The sequence below is a fragment of the Zootoca vivipara genome, chromosome 9 (assembly GCF_963506605.1).
Source record: "Zootoca vivipara chromosome 9, rZooViv1.1, whole genome shotgun sequence".
Lineage (NCBI taxonomy): Eukaryota > Metazoa > Chordata > Lepidosauria > Squamata > Lacertidae > Zootoca > Zootoca vivipara.
The window spans coordinates 29,073,945-29,092,828 of NC_083284.1; the positions used below are offsets into that span (position 1 = coordinate 29,073,945).

The 18,884-nt window shown below is 38.7% G+C and overlaps 1 protein-coding gene across 10 annotated transcripts in view; it reads left to right on the forward strand.

Annotated features, from left to right (window-relative positions):
- BLTP1 (bridge-like lipid transfer protein family member 1) overlaps positions 1-18,884 on the forward strand; it is a 117,830-nt gene that overhangs the window by 37,036 nt on the left and 61,910 nt on the right. For all 10 annotated transcript variants that reach the window (XM_035114174.2, XM_035114176.2, XM_035114179.2 and 7 more), the window contains exons 17-36: positions 187-365; positions 511-617; positions 2,148-2,353; positions 2,868-3,095; positions 4,154-4,291; positions 5,229-5,405; positions 7,653-7,781; positions 8,302-8,421; positions 8,805-9,085; positions 9,643-9,893; positions 10,440-10,695; positions 11,357-12,200; positions 13,092-13,162; positions 14,816-14,989; positions 16,563-16,683; positions 16,970-17,113; positions 17,430-17,557; positions 18,020-18,222; positions 18,354-18,551; positions 18,638-18,849. In XM_035114174.2, the coding sequence (XP_034970065.1) occupies positions 187-365; positions 511-617; positions 2,148-2,353; positions 2,868-3,095; positions 4,154-4,291; positions 5,229-5,405; positions 7,653-7,781; positions 8,302-8,421; positions 8,805-9,085; positions 9,643-9,893; positions 10,440-10,695; positions 11,357-12,200; positions 13,092-13,162; positions 14,816-14,989; positions 16,563-16,683; positions 16,970-17,113; positions 17,430-17,557; positions 18,020-18,222; positions 18,354-18,551; positions 18,638-18,849 (4,167 nt within the window). The remainder of the gene's footprint in view (positions 1-186; positions 366-510; positions 618-2,147; positions 2,354-2,867; positions 3,096-4,153; positions 4,292-5,228; positions 5,406-7,652; positions 7,782-8,301; positions 8,422-8,804; positions 9,086-9,642; positions 9,894-10,439; positions 10,696-11,356; positions 12,201-13,091; positions 13,163-14,815; positions 14,990-16,562; positions 16,684-16,969; positions 17,114-17,429; positions 17,558-18,019; positions 18,223-18,353; positions 18,552-18,637; positions 18,850-18,884) is intronic.

Genomic DNA, 18,884 nt, shown 5'->3' on the forward strand with positions numbered 1-18,884 from the left:
TTGGTGAGAACAGTAGATATGAATTGTGCATAAAAGTAATGATTTTGTTACAAATGTGTTCAAAAAAGTAATGTACAAAAATGGTATAGGGCAAATACCAGCCCTCAGGCTAAAAGTATTTTCCATAAAGGTTTGAAGCTGTTGTATGGATATTGTGTAAGTCTTATATTCATGTTATATTTTCAGGGAGAAGGTCTTGATCTTCACTTACTTTTACCTGACTGCCACCCCAGTAAATATTCTCTTTTTATGCTGGTTAAAGATTGTCACCCTAACAAAGTAAATCCTGAGTCTTGCGTTTCAGCTGATAGTCAAAGTGGTCAAAAACCAAGCAAACAAAAGTGGAGGAATTTGACTCAAGAAGAGTGAGTGCTGTTTCTCTTCCTAAATACAGAAATGTAACAAGGAGCTAATGTGTTACTATTCATCTAGGTTCCTGTGTTTTCTCTCAGTGTTATGAAATGGTTAATAAAGCAGTCAGCTATTACAAAAATCCTTTTTTATTTTAAGGGCTGGCTGGGTTGAATGCTGGACTGTACCAAGCATTATGCTCACAATTGACTATGTGTGGCATCCAATTTATCCCCAGAAGGCTGATGAACAGTTAAAGCAGTCATGTAAGTGCCAACTTTGTTCCTATTATGTTTCAAAATGTTGAAAATGGTAGCTGTTATGATTTTGAAAGAGAAAATAGAGCTTAATCAGAATACTTTGGATGCAAGCAGTACAGTTCTTATCAAAAGTGGAAGGAAGGTGACTTCAAAGATACATTGATTAGCTCATTGTGTTTGAAGACTTGTGGCCTGTCTTTTTAAAAAACTTTATGATTTTCCACTATACAAACACATGCTACATGCACTGGATTCCAAGGTATTCATATGTTACTTTTTTTTATTACAAAAAGAGCAGTAACAAGAACCCATTACCCCTACAAAGTGTCAGGTAACCAAAGTTAACCAGTTTACTTGTTAGTATTTATTTTTATATTTTCTATGTTGCATTATATTTCTTTTTCTATTTCATAAGTAATCTCATTACTTTTTCCATTTCATAAGTCCTTGTGCGGCTGGTTGAAACCTTGGAAGGTCCTGATTACTTAAGTATTGAATAAAGCAATACGATGTATTAATGAATTTATTAGGTTTTTTTATGTCACTTTAGTGACAAATGTGACTAAAGCCGTATACCAAATTGTTTGCATCTTGTGCCTCTTCTTCAGGGGCAACTGGTTTAATGCTTTCAAAAGGTAACTTAAAAGGTTTCTGTACGGTCTAGAAAACTTGAAACATGTTGGACCATAAATAATTTTCAGTGCACGACTGAGGCGTCTTTCTTTCGTACTGGTGAATGCTATTCGTTGTTTCTCTGATGGTCTTAGTCCGATATTAATTGTTCTTAATATGATAGGGAGTGAGTTGATCATCTAGAAGTCGCTGATAGAGCAACATGAGCCCTGCATTTTATTTTAATGACTTTTCTGGCTTACATATTTTTTTTTCCTTTTCTGCTAACTTGGACAGTGATTGCTCATAGTATAACAAGAAAGTGCAGAAACTTTTTGTTCAGAAGTACATAGTATACAAGTTTAATAACAGTTCTAAGTTTTCTCCACTCCTTTTTCCTGCCATGGTTTCCTCATCTATGTTATCTATGAGTAAACCCACTGGAATTAATAGATGCCCATTAGTCATGACCATTAATTTCGTAGGGCTTACTCTGCATAGCGGTAATTATAGCAACAACCCATACTTTGTTCAGTAAATAGATTGGGTCTAAAAGCATAAAACATTATGTGTTTTTTTTATTTAATACAATTTACATACCACTTGATTATTGTAGGAAAACCTCAAAGCAGTTTACCCCAAAAGGTAAAACTTTAAAATTATCGCTAAAAAAAATTACAGCTGTAATTTAAAACACACAGGTTAAAAATGCAATAAAACAGACTAAAACAAATTAAAACTCCTGCAGACTTTTAAACATCTGGGTAGACTTGTCTAAATAAGAATGTCTTCAGCAGGTGCTGAAATGAATACAGTGAAGTTGCCCACCTGATATCAAACTTTAAAACTTCCTTGAGTTTTTATAACTATAAATCCGTAAATGTTTTAGCTTGTTGTGCAAAATTATTTTCATTTCCTCCCAAGTGTCAGAAATGGAAGAAACAATCTTATCTGCATCGAGACCATCACAGAAAATGACAGACAGGGGTATATCCCCTTCCAGTTCTTCCCGTCTCCCTGTTGACCCCTCAGAGCTTCCACCGGACAGACTCCGTGTAGAACTGGAACTCTCTCCAGACTCCCATATAACTTTATATGGGCCTCTTTTGAAAGCCTTCCTTTCTATAAAGGTATGATGAACTCTCTGGTCTTACCTTTATTAAAGCACGTGGAACAAGCAATGTTTTTGATCTATGAGTCATTTTACCGTGTGAAGGAAAGTCTAGATGGTTCTGGCTTGGGGAACTGAGTGTGATGTTTTCATGTAGATATGGGTCAGCATGTGCTGCCTTTTTATGTGGGCGATAGGAGAAATGTGAGCTGAGCAGTCTACCACCAATTTTAAGTGTTTGCAGTTTGTTCTGTTTTGCTCTTAGTATTGGGTGCTTTATTAATAATGAATATATTTTTGGTATTGTCGAACCAGCCTTCCTCGTTATTTAAAAAGCCTGGTAATTGGAAGCTTTTCATCTCTGAAGCATGTGCTAAGATACTTAACTCCAATCATACTAACTATTCATATATAATTTAAAAATGAAAGCTTGTTTATTAGTTTAAATGGATTGTGGGATTGGAGCTTTATTGTGGTGTCAAAGGTTTACGTTTTGCTCTTTTATGATGTGTTTTGCTAATTGGTCCTGCCAGGAAAATTATTTCGGTGAAGATGACATGTACACTGATTTTGAGGAAGTGATTTCAAGCCCCGTACTGTCCATGTCAACTTCTTCAAGCTCTGGATGGACTGCAGTAGGAGTTGATGCTGAGAAAAAGGAGAGCGACACATCAGCCAGACATGCTCACCCCCTAACTTTGCGACCTTGGGATATTACTGTGCTTGTTAATGTGTACAAAGTGCATGGGCGACTGCCAGTGGTAAGTGATTTGGGTGCTTTGTTTACCTGCAAGCATCAGGTGTGCACTGGGTTGTTGTTGTTTTTTAAAAAATAAGTACGCACAAAGAAAAAGAATTCCTTACTTTGATGTATTGGTCATGTTTGGCTTGGATGTGTCTTCTTAAGTAACACACACACACATCGATAGAAAATATTGTAAAGGGACATAGTAAAGCAATGTATAGTTTTCTGGACAAAGATATATTATTGAGGTAGGGCAGTTTTTACCTATTCCTCACCCCCTCCCTCCCATCTTTGGTAGTGATGTTGCTGCAGCCACAAGGTTATGGAGAAGCTGCAAATAGCTGCAGTCATTTTAGTAGTGAGTCTCTCACAGAAGCTGTTGGTGCTTCTTCCCCCTCCATAGGATGCCACAGGCACACAGCAGTTTTCTGTATTGTGCCAATAATCACATTTATTAATTAGTTTATTATCAAGAGTTCTGTTCTATCTTTCTATAAAATACCCCAGATGATCTCTTTCTTTCTGCCAGGTGCTTGTGGAGTATTTTACTAGGCCTTAAACTTTAAAAATATGTGCTCTCCCTCCAGGCTTACAAGGAAACTTGTACCTGTTAGGAGAGACTTCTCTAAAGGTGACCAGCTGAATGTTGGCAAGAAGCCAACTTTATTTTCCTTGGGAGCACTCAGTCAATTAGTCTCTGAATTGCATTTCAAGACCCATATCAATAGACAATGTTAGAGACATCCCTGTCTCATGTGCACCCATACATAGATGTAGGCGTGTGTCACAACCAGAAGCCCACTCTTTCAGATCTTGGCCCTAGAGAGATGGGCCATCATAGGGACATTGCTGCTTGTATTGGGAAAGGGGGGCACAAACTTTCTGCCATACAGCACTCAAGGATCTGCACAAATTGTTAAGATATGATGCTGACTAATGGAATTGAATTACTTCCCTATGTGACCTGCTCTATTTGAAGAGTGTTGTGAGTTCTTTTCCTAATTTGACTATTTGAGCAGCTTTGATATTCCATTGAACAACATTTGATGGCATTTTTGGTGTTTTGTACTGTAGCACTGCAACAGTGAGGGCCCTGAATGTCCCACAGCTTTCTTGGAAAGGTTGTGCTTTGAGATGAAAAAAGGATACAAGGAAACTATGTTACAGCTTGTGTTATCACCATTGAATTTATTCTTGAATGACAACTATCAGGTAACATGACTGCATTGGGTGAATCATTTTCTTGAAGTTAGTTCAAACCTTCATGGAAGGTTCTCTATGACTACATACTTTCAAAGCTGCTTAAACAGCTATTTGTTAATTTGGCAATTTGTTTAACAAAATTTATATACTGCTTTAACTGTAAATAAAACCTCTAAGCATTTTTTCCTAAGGGTCAGTCAGTTCTGCTATCCTTTCTTAAACATGTGTAGCACTGCCAGCACTCGCCACTGTGTTTACATTTTATGCCTTAAGATACATTAGTGGTGGCACCGAACTTACAGTACAAGTATTCTGTGATAATCAACATTGTGGCAGCAGATGAGATGGAACTCCCCTCCCCTCTTTTCAGCTAACTAACTCTGTTCCCTATCTATCTGGCCAGTTCTTCACCTTCTGAGAAAATTTCAGGGGCACACTGGGTGCTGTAGGGAGGTGGAAAGAAAGGGAAGTCCATTTCTGCAAATGGAAGTCCATTGTGCATGAGAGATGACACTATTGGCTGTCTCTCATTATCTGAAGAAGTGTGCATGCACACGAAAGCTCATACCTATGACAAACTTAGTTGGTCTCTAAGGTGCTACTGGAAGGAGTTTTATTTTTATTTTTTATTTTGTTTTCATTACAACCATATTTATTTTCCACAAAGATGTGTTGCTTCAGCAACCTTAACTCATATTATTTTAAACTGTTTATTTCGTTCACCATAGATAAACAAATTAAGTCATAAGCATCTTGATCTAATTTGTGCATTTTGGCAAAATTATAGCTTACATGCATCTGATGAACCTATAAACATTTGCTTTTCTATTTCATAGAGAAGAGCAACACTATTGCATAGTTGCAAAATATTAACCCATAGCCAGGTAATGCAGGCTTATTTTAGTGGGCTTTCTCCCCCACATGACTAGTCTTTTATTCTTCACAGAGGCCCAGTGTGGATGAAGTTCTTCGTGAGGGTCATATGAGCCTTTCAGGTCTGCAGCTAAGGGCCCATGCTATGTTTTCAGCAGAAGGTCTGCCCCTGGGAGCTGACTCTTTAGAATATGCATGGTTGATTGATGTGCAAGCTGGGAGCCTGACATCCAAAGTTACAGTTCCGCAGGTATGCCACTTAGCATTGGATTTGAATGTGTGCACTGTTTTCTTAGCATGAACCAAGCGCCTAATCCAAACACGCTAAGCCATATGCAGCTCCTATACCTCCTTTCTTCACATGGGCAGAGACGCAAGTCAGGAAGTCCCAGTTAATCCTAATTTCTCATTCCATGCAATCTGGGAAACTATGGTTATTGGCTTTCAAACAAGCCAGACTATGAAGCCTTTCTCTAATGTTGGCTTATGAATCCTGGCTTGCTTGGAAACCATTCATCAAAACTCATGGTTTTCATGTAATGGGAAGTGTTCGTTGAGTGCGGCTTTCAGGCTTGTTTTCCTGCTCTCATGAAAGGGTGGCATGTGAGTCCCTGAAACTTTTGTATATCCTGGCTTTATTAAACTAGGTTATGATTCTACAAGTTAGGCCACTAATTTAGGCTTCCTTGCTGTTTTTCTTAAACACCAGATATTGAAGGAAATAGTCACATGATTGTTTCTAAAATGAATTGAAATTCAAAAATGATAATCATGGGAGGAATTTTAGATAGAGAGAAAGAAGGGGGGGAGAAAGAGAAGTACATGGACTGTAAATGTTGGTTCAGATATTTGAACCTCAAAATGTTAGCTCTTTGTTTATCCACAGTTTACGAAGATAAGCACCAGGAATTTCAAATAACTTCCACATGCACCTTTGTTTGGTGTGCTTTAATTTACTTGGCTTGGATCCACACTATATATATATATATATATATATATATATATATATATATATATATATATATATATAAAAGCAAATCTGTTTAAATCTGACTGCATTAGTAAAACTTAACAAAGGTGGATAAAGCATTGTCAGCTTTTGTGTTCCCTTTTTCAGGAATCTACTGTAGATAACAGTGAGGTTTTCATTTGTTCATGGCAGTTTAGGTTCTGATTGCATAGCAGAAAACACCTTGTAAAAAGACTTGAAGAAAGAGGCTTGTTGGAGAACTTGCATGCTGAATGCATTCTTACTTTTTCTATATGAACGTTATCACCCCCCCCCCTTTTATGAAGTAGTTAAATGTTGCATGAGAAACCACTATGTTTAGCACTTCAGTTTCTGTGGGATATATTCTGTGAGAACAGTGCATTTGTTCACAATACGCTTACTAAAAAAAAATCTCAACAAAGTGCTGCTTCATGCTCTCTAGGGATAAGGAGCTTGATATAACTGACTATATTATGTATATAAAATTGGAGTGGAAAGTCCATAGGCCTCTTTTCCAGCTGAAATTACTTTTTCAAAATTAAAGTCCAGTTATTTTGTATGTGTATTTTGGCAAATAGTTGGACTAATAATAATAATAATTTATTATTTATACCCCGCCCATCTGGCTGGGTTTCCCCAGCCACTCTGGGCGACTTACAACAGAATATTAAAATACAATAATCTATGAAACATTAAAAGCTTCCCTAAACAGGGCTGCCTTCAGATGTCTTCTAAAAGTCTGGTGGTAGTTTTGCTCTTTGACATCTGATGGGAGGGCGTTCCACAGGGTGGGTGCCATTACCGAGAAGGTTCCTGGTTCCCTGTAACTTGGCTAACATATGAATCAATACGTTGGTTGTCATGCAACTTCTTAAGCACCTTTGAACAAGCAGCGTGTCTTTCAATGTTAATGTTCCATTTGTTGATCCTTTCCAGTTTCTCCTGTGTGCTGCTTTAGTGTGAATATGAAGAGTCGAAGTTATTGGTTGAAGGTTTTAAACAAAGAAACAAACCTGGAGTCAAACAAATGCTATTTATAAAAAGAGGGTGTGATGGGACTTTCTCCTCCTCCTCGCTCCAGCCCCTGTCCCCTCCCTACCTGTTGTGGATAGTCTCCCAAATCTCTGGATCAGATATTTGGGGAATGCAGGGGGGCTGTAGGGGAAGAGCAGTAGGTGAGGCCACCTTTACACAAGCACAAGTCTGTTGTACTAATGAGTTAAAACTGCATAGCAAATAGTTGGTAATAAATGTTGACTACACCTGACAGCTTGCATTCAAAAGCTACCTTGCACATTGCCCTTTCCCTTTTTGCAGACCTAGGATGTATAATTGTCAAGGGCAAGATTTTGAGCTCATTTTGTAGAATCAGTTGCAAGGATTCTTGAAGCCTTGAAACTGAAGCCATGAAACTTCAGTTTCTTGGGCCATTTTTTAAATAGTTATGAAATCCTTCAATTTTAATGGTTGTTTCACTGTAGTCAACGTGTTCTTACCTCTTTGCAGCTTGCATGCCTGCTCGAATGGGGACAGACATTTGTGTTTCATGTGGCGTGCCGTGAGTTTGAACTAGAAAGGCCAAAATCTGTAATCATATGTCAGCATGGAATTGATCGTCGCTTCTGTGAAGCTAAGGTAAAGCCTAGCTATAATCTCATGTTTTCTAGCTATAGTTTGGTAAGATAAATTGGTCATGTAAGAAATAGGTGAACATTTTGGCTTTTTAGTAGTTGTGGTGAAGCCCCTCCCCCACCACCATTTCTGCCACTTGCTCATGAAATGGATGAAACACATTGCACACATTGGAATTCATAAACTAGATTGATGCAAGTTTCTGAAATAAATAGATTCTTTTAATACACACCTCCCCTTTTTGTGGAAAACAGAAATGCAGTTGCAACATTCAAAATGGCAGTATGGAAGAGAGGGATTTCTGAAAAAGTTAATATATTTTGCAGAAAAATAAGACACTCCCTCCCCAGGACACCCATTTTACTGTTTAGAAGGTGGAAATCCTGTTCACATGTTCCACAGTTTGCAGAAGAATAATCACTGTTCTCATGCCTTTTAAATTATACCAAGGAGAATATGTAATTATGTCCTTTCCTTTCCTTTTCTTTGCATAATTGTGTTTTCTGTTCCAAATCTTCTTTAGATAAGTTGCATCTCAGGCCCTTGTCCAACATCAGATGCATTAAAGTACACTATGACACGACTGGCAGTAGATGGGGCAGATATATACGTTGTAGAACACGGTTGTGCCACTAATATAAAGGTAGGTATTCTTTTCGTATCTCATGACCCTTCATTTCTGTAGTAATTCTAAAACATTATTTTACACTTTTCTTTAAAATAATAAGCTGTTGATATTACATAATGCTCTTGGGAAGGAGGTGCTTGAGGAGGAAGGGACATGGGTAAAAGATCCCTTTTGTGGGGAAGGTGATTGTGAGGGTTGTGACACAAAACAGTGGCAAATACTCTTGATTTCTTCATACACTGGAAAACACTTTAGGGATTCATCGGCTTCTAGCATCCAGATAGGAATTTTGAATCTGAGCTGGGAATTGGGAACAACACCACCACCACCACTTTCCACTGAATGATTAGACTTTATACTACTACCTATTGATATTTTTTTCTCTATTTAACTTTTAGATGGGTGCTGTACGCCTTGCCAATTGTAACCTCCACAATCAGTCTGTTGGTGAAGGCATAAGTGCTGCCATTCAGGATGTGCAGCTACGACAATACATTGAGCAAGTGAACAGTTGCCGAGTTGGCCTTCAGCCTGCAGTGCTGCGGAGAGCATATTGGCTAGAAGCAGGGTCAGTCAATTTGGGCCTTATCACTGCTGATGTTGCTTTAGCAGCAGATCACCATTCTAAGCATGAAGCACAGAGACATTTTTTGGAAACTCATGATAACAGAACTAAGAGGTAAGAGAAGCTACAGGTGGAAAAAATGTCTTTAAGTAGTCATATGGGTCTAAAAGTGAAAATGTGGTCATGCTTAATGGACTGTTGAATGATGCACAAGTGAAGTGCTTATATTTAGGATCTTGCATGAATGAATCTTAATAAATACTTTGCTAAAAACTAGAATAAATATACCGAGGCAGAATTTTGTCATTGTGATTTAATGGGCTCCATGTTTAGGAATTGATGTACTGAATCATGAGAGTTAGTGACCATGGATTTTTTTGGGGGGGGGAGGGGGTTAGTTTAATTTTATGCTGCAACCCCCATGCCATAGCCTAAGTCTTTAGAGGCACGCTCCCATTATTTTTAGTGACAGTTGGCTTCCTTAAGCACCTGTCTGATTCTAAAAAAAAACATCCAACCCAGCCTTCTTAATCTGTGCAGAATAATTTGCTTGTTTGGCTAAATGGGTGAAATAATTAGCATCAATTTCTGTGGCTAGTAATACTTGGAATAAGATTATTCCATTGAATTAAAATGTGCCTCTTTTTAAAATGTTACCTTTTCTTTTGTAGGTTATGGTTTTTATGGCCAGATGACAATACAAAGAATAAGAGAAGTAAGAACAAGTGTGGCTGTCTTGGAGGTTGTAGGTTTTTCGGTGGCACAGTTTCAGGATTAGACTTCTTCAAGCTTGAAGAGCTGACGCCATCAAGTAGCTCTGCTTTTTCAAGTACAAGTGTCGAATCAGATATGTTTTATGGCCAATCTTTGCTACAGCCTGGAGAATGGATTATTACCAAAGAGCTTCCCAAAATTATGGATGGTAATTAGTGTGTGTGTGTGTGTGTGTGTGTCATAGCTGCCAAGTTTTCCCTTTTCTCAAGAGGAAGCCTATTCAGCATAAGGGAATTTCCCTTTTAAAAAGAGATAACTTGGCAGCTATGGTGTGTGTGTCTATACAAATGCATATACTTGACAAAATATTAATATATTTTTGAGATTATTTAGCATCATAGTAAATAATTTCCCATTTAACACTAGCTAGCTAGTGGCATAAATAAAATAGCAATTATTGAGAGAAAAGTGACATACAGCTGTTGTTATGATTATTCCTACATATATAATTAAATTGGTATGCCTAGTTTCTAATATTGGAGATGATAATGTGTTGTACTCTACAAAGATATTCCAAATTGGTAACTGGGATGATTCATGGATTGCTTGTTACAATTTCTACAAAAATTACAAATAAAACATATATGTACTTATTCCTCTATTTGGAAACCCTTTTTACCAAGAACGAAGGGGAAGTGCTAATACCTTTATTATTGACTGTTTTGTATACAATTTTTTCTTACTTTGTTCTTAGGCAAGGCAAATGGCGTTAAAAGGAAAGATTGGGAATGCCGAACTGTGGGAATAGAAGAAAGAAAATCTCAGCACCTGAATTTACAAGTACCGCTACGATCTCATAGTTCTTCCTCCTCTTCAGAAGAGAATAGTAGTTCTAGTGCTGCACTCCCCTTGCTTGCAGGTGATAGAGACAGCCCTTCTTCTGCTGTTGAAGACCACTTGGGGCATAAGGAGTTCTTGGCAGGAGCAAAAAGAGAAGATGCCCATGGAAGGTGAATATGTTGCTTCTCAATGTTCATTTACTACACAATAAAAGCTTTGGCTATAGAACATAAAAACATCTGTGGCAATGCTAGCAGTGGATAGCACCCAACTACCTTGTTCCAGCAGTGCAAAGATTTCTGTGTGGGCAGCATTCATCCTCCCCTATGAGTGCCCCCTAAATCTATTCTGGATTTCCCCCCAACACTCCAGAGCAGATTTGGGGAGGGCACAAGGAGAGGAGGGGGTAAAGTTATTTGGCGCAGGTTGGAATTCTAGTGCTGACAAAATGGCTCATTTTGATGCTACCCATAGTCTAGACTTGCTGCTTCCTTGCTGTGTAGAGCGTTGGAGGAGTGGGGGGCAGGAGAAAGGAAGCGTTAGCTTATATAATGTATGGATTATATATAGTGGCTACTGTCCAGACCATTATATACTGTATACTGAAGATCCATTGAAAAGAAATTGGGACTTTAACATGTGCCACAGTTTGTGGAATTGTGGCCTTTGTTTAATCATTTATTGCAATCTTCCATGAATCCCGTGATTATGGATTATATGCGAATTTATTTATTTAAATCATCCATATTCCACTGTTCAACTGGAAAGTTTTTTCTTATTATAGAGAACATGTGTATCATTATTGAGAAGAATGTTTTCTCCCCCTTCTAGTTCTGCAGCAGAAGGTTCAGAAAGTAGTCCTGTATCTCCTAACCTCCAAGAGAGACCTGTTGGACAATCTCCTCTTAGATCTCCTTTGAAACGGCAAGCATCAGTATGTTCTACTCGACTTGGAAGTACCAAAAGTCTTACTGCAGCCTTCTATGGAGATAAGCAACCTGTTCCAGCTGGTGTGCAGTTCAGCAGTGATGTCTCCCGCAGTGATGAAAATGTCTTAGACTCTCCAAAGCAAAGGAGAAGCTTTGGTTCATTCCCATATACCCCTTCTGCAGACTCAAATTCATTTCATCAGTATCGCTCCATGGACTCCAGCATGTCAATGGCTGATAGTGAGGCCTACTTTTCAGCGGCTGAGGACTTTGAACCCATAAGCAGCGACGAAGGTCCAGGAACGTATCCTGGGAGAAAAAAGAAGAGAAAGCAAGCCAAGCAAATTGATTATGGGAGAGGCTCAATCTATCACAGTGTAGAAGGACCCTTAACTACTACATTGCATGGAGAAACTAGTCACGATCCAAAGGTTATACCAATAAAAACACATCCCTCCCAAGCGTCATTTGTTTCTGCTTTGGGAGTAGAAGATGAACTTGTAGAGCATTTATATGTCATAGAAGCTGAGAAGGCTCCGGAGAATGAGCAAATTACTTCCCAGCAGCCTGTAATGAACTGCTACCAAAGTTACCTTACCCAGTACCAAGTGCTTAACTGGTCAGTCAAACATCCGACAAACAAAAGAACCTCTAAATCATCCTTACATCGCCCTTTAGATCTTGACACTCCGACTAGTGAGGAAAGTTCCTCATCTTTTGAACAACTTTCTGTCCCAACCTTTAAGGTAAAAAATAGCACAGTGAATTTGAAATCAATTTAAAGGAAAGCAAGCAGTTGATTGGGTTGTAAAAATGCATAGTTTTAGTGAATCTTTGTTACGTTGAACTTTGAAATGACATGCTAAAGTTATATAAAATAATTATCATGGATAAGTGTGTTGGAATTAAAATTGTAACTTGGGAAATGGGAATAAGTTAGGGATAGATACATAATTGCATAGCAGTCTGTTAAATGTTTAGCATACCTGCTTTACCAAAAGCAATTCACTTCAGTTCTTCACAGCCATACATACATTTTGTTTGAATTGTGAATCGGTAAACAAGAACTGAAATATTCTGTTGTAAATCTCTTCAGTGTTCTTGAGACTGATTTTCATGAAGAAGTGCTCTGATTGGATTTCTATTTCAAGGTTCAGTCAGGACGTTTTGTATCTATTAAATATGTGGTTTTGTGTAACATCTTTACAAAAGTATCGATCCAGTGAACACTTAGGACTTATGTGTCTTGTTAGAATCATAGAATTGTATAGTTGGGAGTTACCCCAAGCACCTTCTAGTTTAAACCCCTGCAATGCAGGAATCCTGCCCACAACCGTACCTTGGTGGGCTCAAACCAACCAACCTCCTGGTTAACAGCCAGGCACACTGACCCCTTGTGTTGCTTTCAAGCAATGTTTTTAAAAGTATAATGTGGAATTATGTGGTGGTGTTGTTGTTTTTAACAAATCTGTATCATCAGTGCAGATTTCAGCTGTAAATTCAGCTGTAAATTCACTATGTAGCAGTGTTCATGCTGATAGGGGAAATGCAAATAGGATATTGCATGTTCAACTCCTATATTAGGTTGTAAGGTTAAAACCCCTAGAACAGAGGTAATAAGAAATTTTGTCTTCTAGATTGTTAAACAGGGTCTCACAGCGAATGCTCTCCTGGACCGAGGTATGGAGTTTACAGGATCAACATCTAAGTGAGTAACAAATTACAATATGTTTGTTATATTGTAAAAGTCAAGCCCCCTTTGCACTTGAAAGACTGTGGCAGCTGCTTCTGTTGGATGCAGTCCTACACTGCAAAAGGGTATTTGTAAAACCCATGACTATGTCAACAGGGCTGAATCTTTCCCACCCAGTTGCCACCCTCCATCTGAGTGAGATGCTAATTGTGTCACATTCCCGTGCACCTATTTGTAGTGTGGATTTGCACACCACCCAAGCAGCTTTCATGCTGCTTGAAGCATATAAGAAGGAAATCTTAAAAACAGACTGATATGGGAAATAATTCTTTTTCTTTTTCTTTGAGTCTTCCCCAGTTTAAAAAGTTTCCCCATTTTGCAGTAAGGACTATACTGATCTGTGCCAGTTTGGTATTCTTGAAATGTTTAGAAAGTGAATCTCTGATATATTTATAGATATATTTTATTAGTTAAGAAATTTGTCTCCTATCCAAAAGACCAGGGCATCATTAAACATGCTTCTGCTTTCCATGATCCCATAAAGTGTGCTGCTGAATCAGAGATAGATGTCTTTCCTGTTCCTTTCCAATGATCCCTGTGTTAAAATTCTGCTTGCCTTGAAATATCCTTGCAATTTGATGCGGTTAGACTAAAGACCAAAGTTTAGCTCCCCATTGGCTATCTGCTCTAAGCACAAATGGCTTTTCAGGGGATTATGGAAATGGTTGTGAAACATTCTACCATCTGACAGATAAAAAGCATGCACAGGCTTGATAAGTGGTGCCAGACTGTAAATGTGAGAGTCTTATGTGTCATTTTCCTTACGTTTGTTCTCGATTAAAAATTTCTCATTCAGTGTAGCTTGTTTATGATGATGAATCAAGGCATGCTGCTTTCAAAACAAATTTCAGTCATTGGAGCTGTTGATAATCTCATGCATACTAGTCACTTGCAGTTTACTTTCCATAATGCATGCAGACATGTACAGCTCAGCATGTAGAAGCTGTTTAATGCTGACACTGTTGAGATTGTACATGGATTTCTTTGAAGCATAAAGTTTGCAAGCTCTCTTTAGAGAACCCACATTTCTCCCCTAGCATCTTTTCCCCTTTGAATGTCCATGTACAGTAATGCTTTGTAGTACATTGTAGTAGTCATAGTGGGCTAAGTCTTCTAGGAAAAACCGAAGGAGACAAAAGAAGTATATGTGCCCTGTGGGTACTCTACTAGTTATCTCTGATTTACATTGTGACTGAAGGCACTTGCTAATTGGTTAAAGCAATTATGCCTTTAATGTCCTGAATTGACAGGATAAACTACATCCTTATTTATGAATCACTGAATTATGAACCAAAAAAATGTTTTTGAGGTTAGGTTAAGCTAGTCATTTGAGAAAACACCCAACAAATAAATGTGACAATGCTACGATCTTATTGGGATTCTTATCTTTGTGATTGAATTGGCCTTGTGTGAACACCTGCCATTCTTCAAATTAGACAGCTTATTAAACTCTCTCACCTTGTGCTCTTAGCACTACAAGGTAGTTGTATATTGAAAAGAGGGTTAGCCAAATAAATGCTTCTAATAAATTCTGCTGTGTCAAGTAACAATAGAAAGCAGCTGCATATTTTCTTTAAAAACTAATAATTTGTACTTTTGTTTGTTTAGTAACCCATATACTCCCTTGGATAAGAAAATCCTTGAAAATACAGATGATGAAACAATAACGGAAGAATGGACACTCGATCACCCAGTTTCCCAGACACGAACAACAGCTATTGTGGAAATAAAAGGAACTGTGGATGTAGTTCTCACTCCTCTTGTAGCAGAAGCTTTAGACAGGTATTTCACATTTTGGGGAGAAGAATGAACCTAACAGTCTGAACTTAAAAAAAACAGCTGATGGGATCACATAGATGGGCTTGTTGCAGCAGCACAAGTCATGGTGTTGTTTTGGTGCTTCAAATGGTCAAGGATAACCATGCTCCAGGTTGACATGGCAAATTATTGCTGCATGTCAGCCTAATCTCTGAGTGGTCTGAGGTTCCAGGTGCTTACCCAGAGTTCGTGTTTCCTTTTGGAAATGAGGCACAGCAGCAACTGTGGTGTCTTTAGGATATATGATTTCTTTATACATATATACAACCTGAGCCTATAATGGAGCAGTTCATGGCATCAGCACCCCAAAAGGGTCTTGTTTCTCCAGTAGCCACAGCCTTGGATTAAAACAGTTTGCTGCTTTACTCTAGGCCACGTCTCTGCACTCTCAACTCCCAACTCTGGGTTCAACTTCTAACTAACTATGAGCTGGGAGAACAGTCACCCATTTGCTATCTCACACAAAGCCTCCCTTCTTGTTTTCCCTTAACGGCCCATCACCCAGGCTATTGCCTCATCACAGGAAGCTAGCCTGACATATTTTAAGAAATGAGTTGCAGACGAATAAGGATCACTTCAATGTCCTTTCTTATCTGTCTCACTGGAACTAGAGATATATCTCTCTCTTGCACTGTAGAAATACTGTGGTTGCAAAACACCAGTATTAATTAGAGGCTGCTTGCTCTGCTCACCAACCCTTCCTACCCCATTGCCCTTCCCACACACCTTACCAACCTCTTCCCTTTATACAGTACCTTATCCACCCCCTTGCCTATCCCTCTCCAGCTTGACCCAAGCCCTTCCCCTATTGCCCCACACCCTTTATAAGGAATAGGGAAGTACTTTGCACAATAGTTTGCTAAACCACTGGGTGAATGGCCTCTCTCTGTTAAACATCTTGCTTGGGCCTACCTGCCCTTCCTTGTGTTGATATGACTGCCTGTTGGCAAGCGAAGTGAACTCAGCATGTGACAACACATTGTTTTTAAGAATATAGGAAGATAATTTGTAGCACATGCTACAAAGGCCAACAAGCTAGACAGTCCCAACAAACTATTAAGTGTTCATGTTGTGCCACACTCCAGTGATGCAACACACTGACTTGTTCTGGTCCCTACCCCATTATCCCATGTTCTGCCAGACCATAAAAGGTTGGGAGAAGCATAGGGCTGCCAAAGGTGAAACTTAGTGAAGCAAAGGGACCCACAAAAGCAGGTCACTATTGTCTCTTTGCAGGGATTGATTGGAGGGCTTCCCATGTATTGAGGAAGCACAAGACTCCTGCTTGATGTTTGTAGGAGAACCTAATATTTTTGGAAATTTGATCAGTTGCTAGAATCTAATGTCTAGGTTCAGAACTGGCAAATGATTTTAGAGAAAATGTTTATACTTAACTTGCTTCAGTATCTCCCCTCCCCATTTTCCCCACCCCTACCCTGCACCCATATTCTTCTTTAAAAGGTAAGCTAATAAATGTTTGTAACCTATGTATGGATTGTGTCTTGAATTTATTTCTTGTGAACTAATTTTCCTACAGGTATATAGAGGCGATGGTCCACTGCGCTTGCACGTGTCACCCTGCAGCCATTGTGGATGATTTACATTGTAAGGTCCTCAGGGAAGCTGTACAGAACAGAAAAACAACCTTCTCAGAAAATGTATGTTTATTATGTCATAGTAGCTTTACTAAATGCACAAGGTTTATTCACAGAGGATGGGGCTGGGAAGGAAATAGCCATGGCGATGTTTGCTTCTGTCTCTCTTTTGTAAGTAGTAGTGGTCTGCTTAAGCACATGGAGAGACATCACAGCTTTCAGTTAAGTTCTTTTGCTTTAGTTCCTACCCTAAAAGATCTTTCTGAACTCTCTGAATTATGTGCCATTTTTACTTCTGCCAGCTAAAACGGGCTAAACGGAGCACTAACTGGCATCACTTTCTCCCCAGCTGTCCTCCAAGCAGGATATCAGAGGAACAAAAATAGAGACCCCTGCCGCAGGAACAACACAAGTAAAAACACAGACAAATCTTTCTCTCAAGCAAGATAATGTGACCATTAAAGGTCTTCAAGCCAATGTTTCACTGCCCAAGGTAACAAGCAATATGACCAAGTAAACTTGCAAGATGGGTAATTTAATGCATTAGCTTAATGCTATAGCATGGAGTAGGGCATCAAGGCATAAAATTGAGAGCTGTGTCGGGAGAAGACGCTCCATTTTTCTTGATACCACTTCAGACAAGATAGTTTGGCTGTTCAGTTAACATTGTTATTTTAGCGGCATTTAGGTGAAATGATATTCAGGTTGTTGGTTTTTCTGGATTCAGTGGGATGAAAAGTAAGCCTTGTTTTATATCCTTAAAGAACACGCCAAAGGTTTTCATTATTCTTTCGGATCGCTTTTTGTAGGTAAACTTGTGTTTACTGCAAGCGTCAGTGGAAGAATCGTCAGGCACAGCTGCAAGCAAAAATGTTACCCATGTTTCTTTAGTGGCTTTGTGTTTTGATAGGATTGCTACACAGGTTCGTATGAACAGGTAAGGGAGTACCCTTCGATAATTCATAGTGTCTGTGGGTAGTCACATAGCAGAGCTTAATAAAGTTCCTGTCAAGCAATTTCTTGATAGCCACTTCTTCCTAAATTAGAAATTAAGTCTCAAACTGAGATGGAAAAAGAAATGAATGGGTTCAAATCATTCCAGATTGTCTCAAAATGAGTGCAGTGAAGATTTCTGGGGAAAAGGTTATGATACATTAAAAACAGTTTAAGCATCTTGTCCTATGTATGATAGGCATTTCGTATTAGATGATATAGGGCAGATTTGTGATGTATATCTTACAGTAATAGCTCTGAGAACTATAACTTTCACCTGATTGCCCTAATCACTTATTGTTGTTTGCTATTAGCATTTATTTAGGCACTTGAATTGTACATATGTTTGCTGACGGTATAAATGAAGTTTAAGAAATGACTCAAATATTTCCTTTTTATTTAAAAGGGGTGTTGTTGAAGAAAATCCAAACAGTACCGAAACGAGGAGAAGCTCTGTAACTTTTGACAAGTATGTCCATACCAATAAAATGCAGCCTCAGTCTTCTGGTTCTCTGCGATCAAATGCTGGAGCAGAGAAAGGAAAAGAAATTGCAGCAAAGCTTAATATTCACCGTATTCATGGGCAGCTCAGGGGCCTTGATACAGCAGGTAAACTTGCTTGTAATCCTAGTTTCAAAGAGTTTCCGCTACAAAACACTTATCAGAACTGCATTACCTATTTTCTTGTTAAAATTTACTGGTCAGCTATACAGATATCAACAATATTTTCCTCCCTGCAGATATTGGAACCTGTGCCATAACAGCAATTCCTTTTGAAAAATCAAAAGTCCTTTTCACATTGGAAGAGTTGGATGACTTTTCATTTGTAGATGAAACGGATCATCAATCAGTTCCAGATGTAACACGGATAGGTCCCAGCCAAGAGAAATGGGGCTGGATAATGTTTGAGTGTGGAATCGAAAATTTGACAATAAAAGGTAAAGCAACATATTGGACTATTTCTTTTGTGCCCTAACATAATAAATTGAGCAAACTAACATTTCCCTCTTTCTTATACTTCTAGGTGGCAGACAGTCTGGTGCTGTTTTATATAGTACATTTGGGAACATGGGTAAATCTTCAGCTGCAGAAAGGGGTGGATTGCTTGCATCCAACAATTCTTCTGATTCTCCAACCGGTAGTGGTTACAATACTGATGTCTCTGATGAAAATCTCCCCTGTGATCAGTTAAGTGCTGCATCAGACACTCATCCAAATTCCATTTCAGATGAGCAGGTGAGACATGTTTTCATTCATACACACACACACAC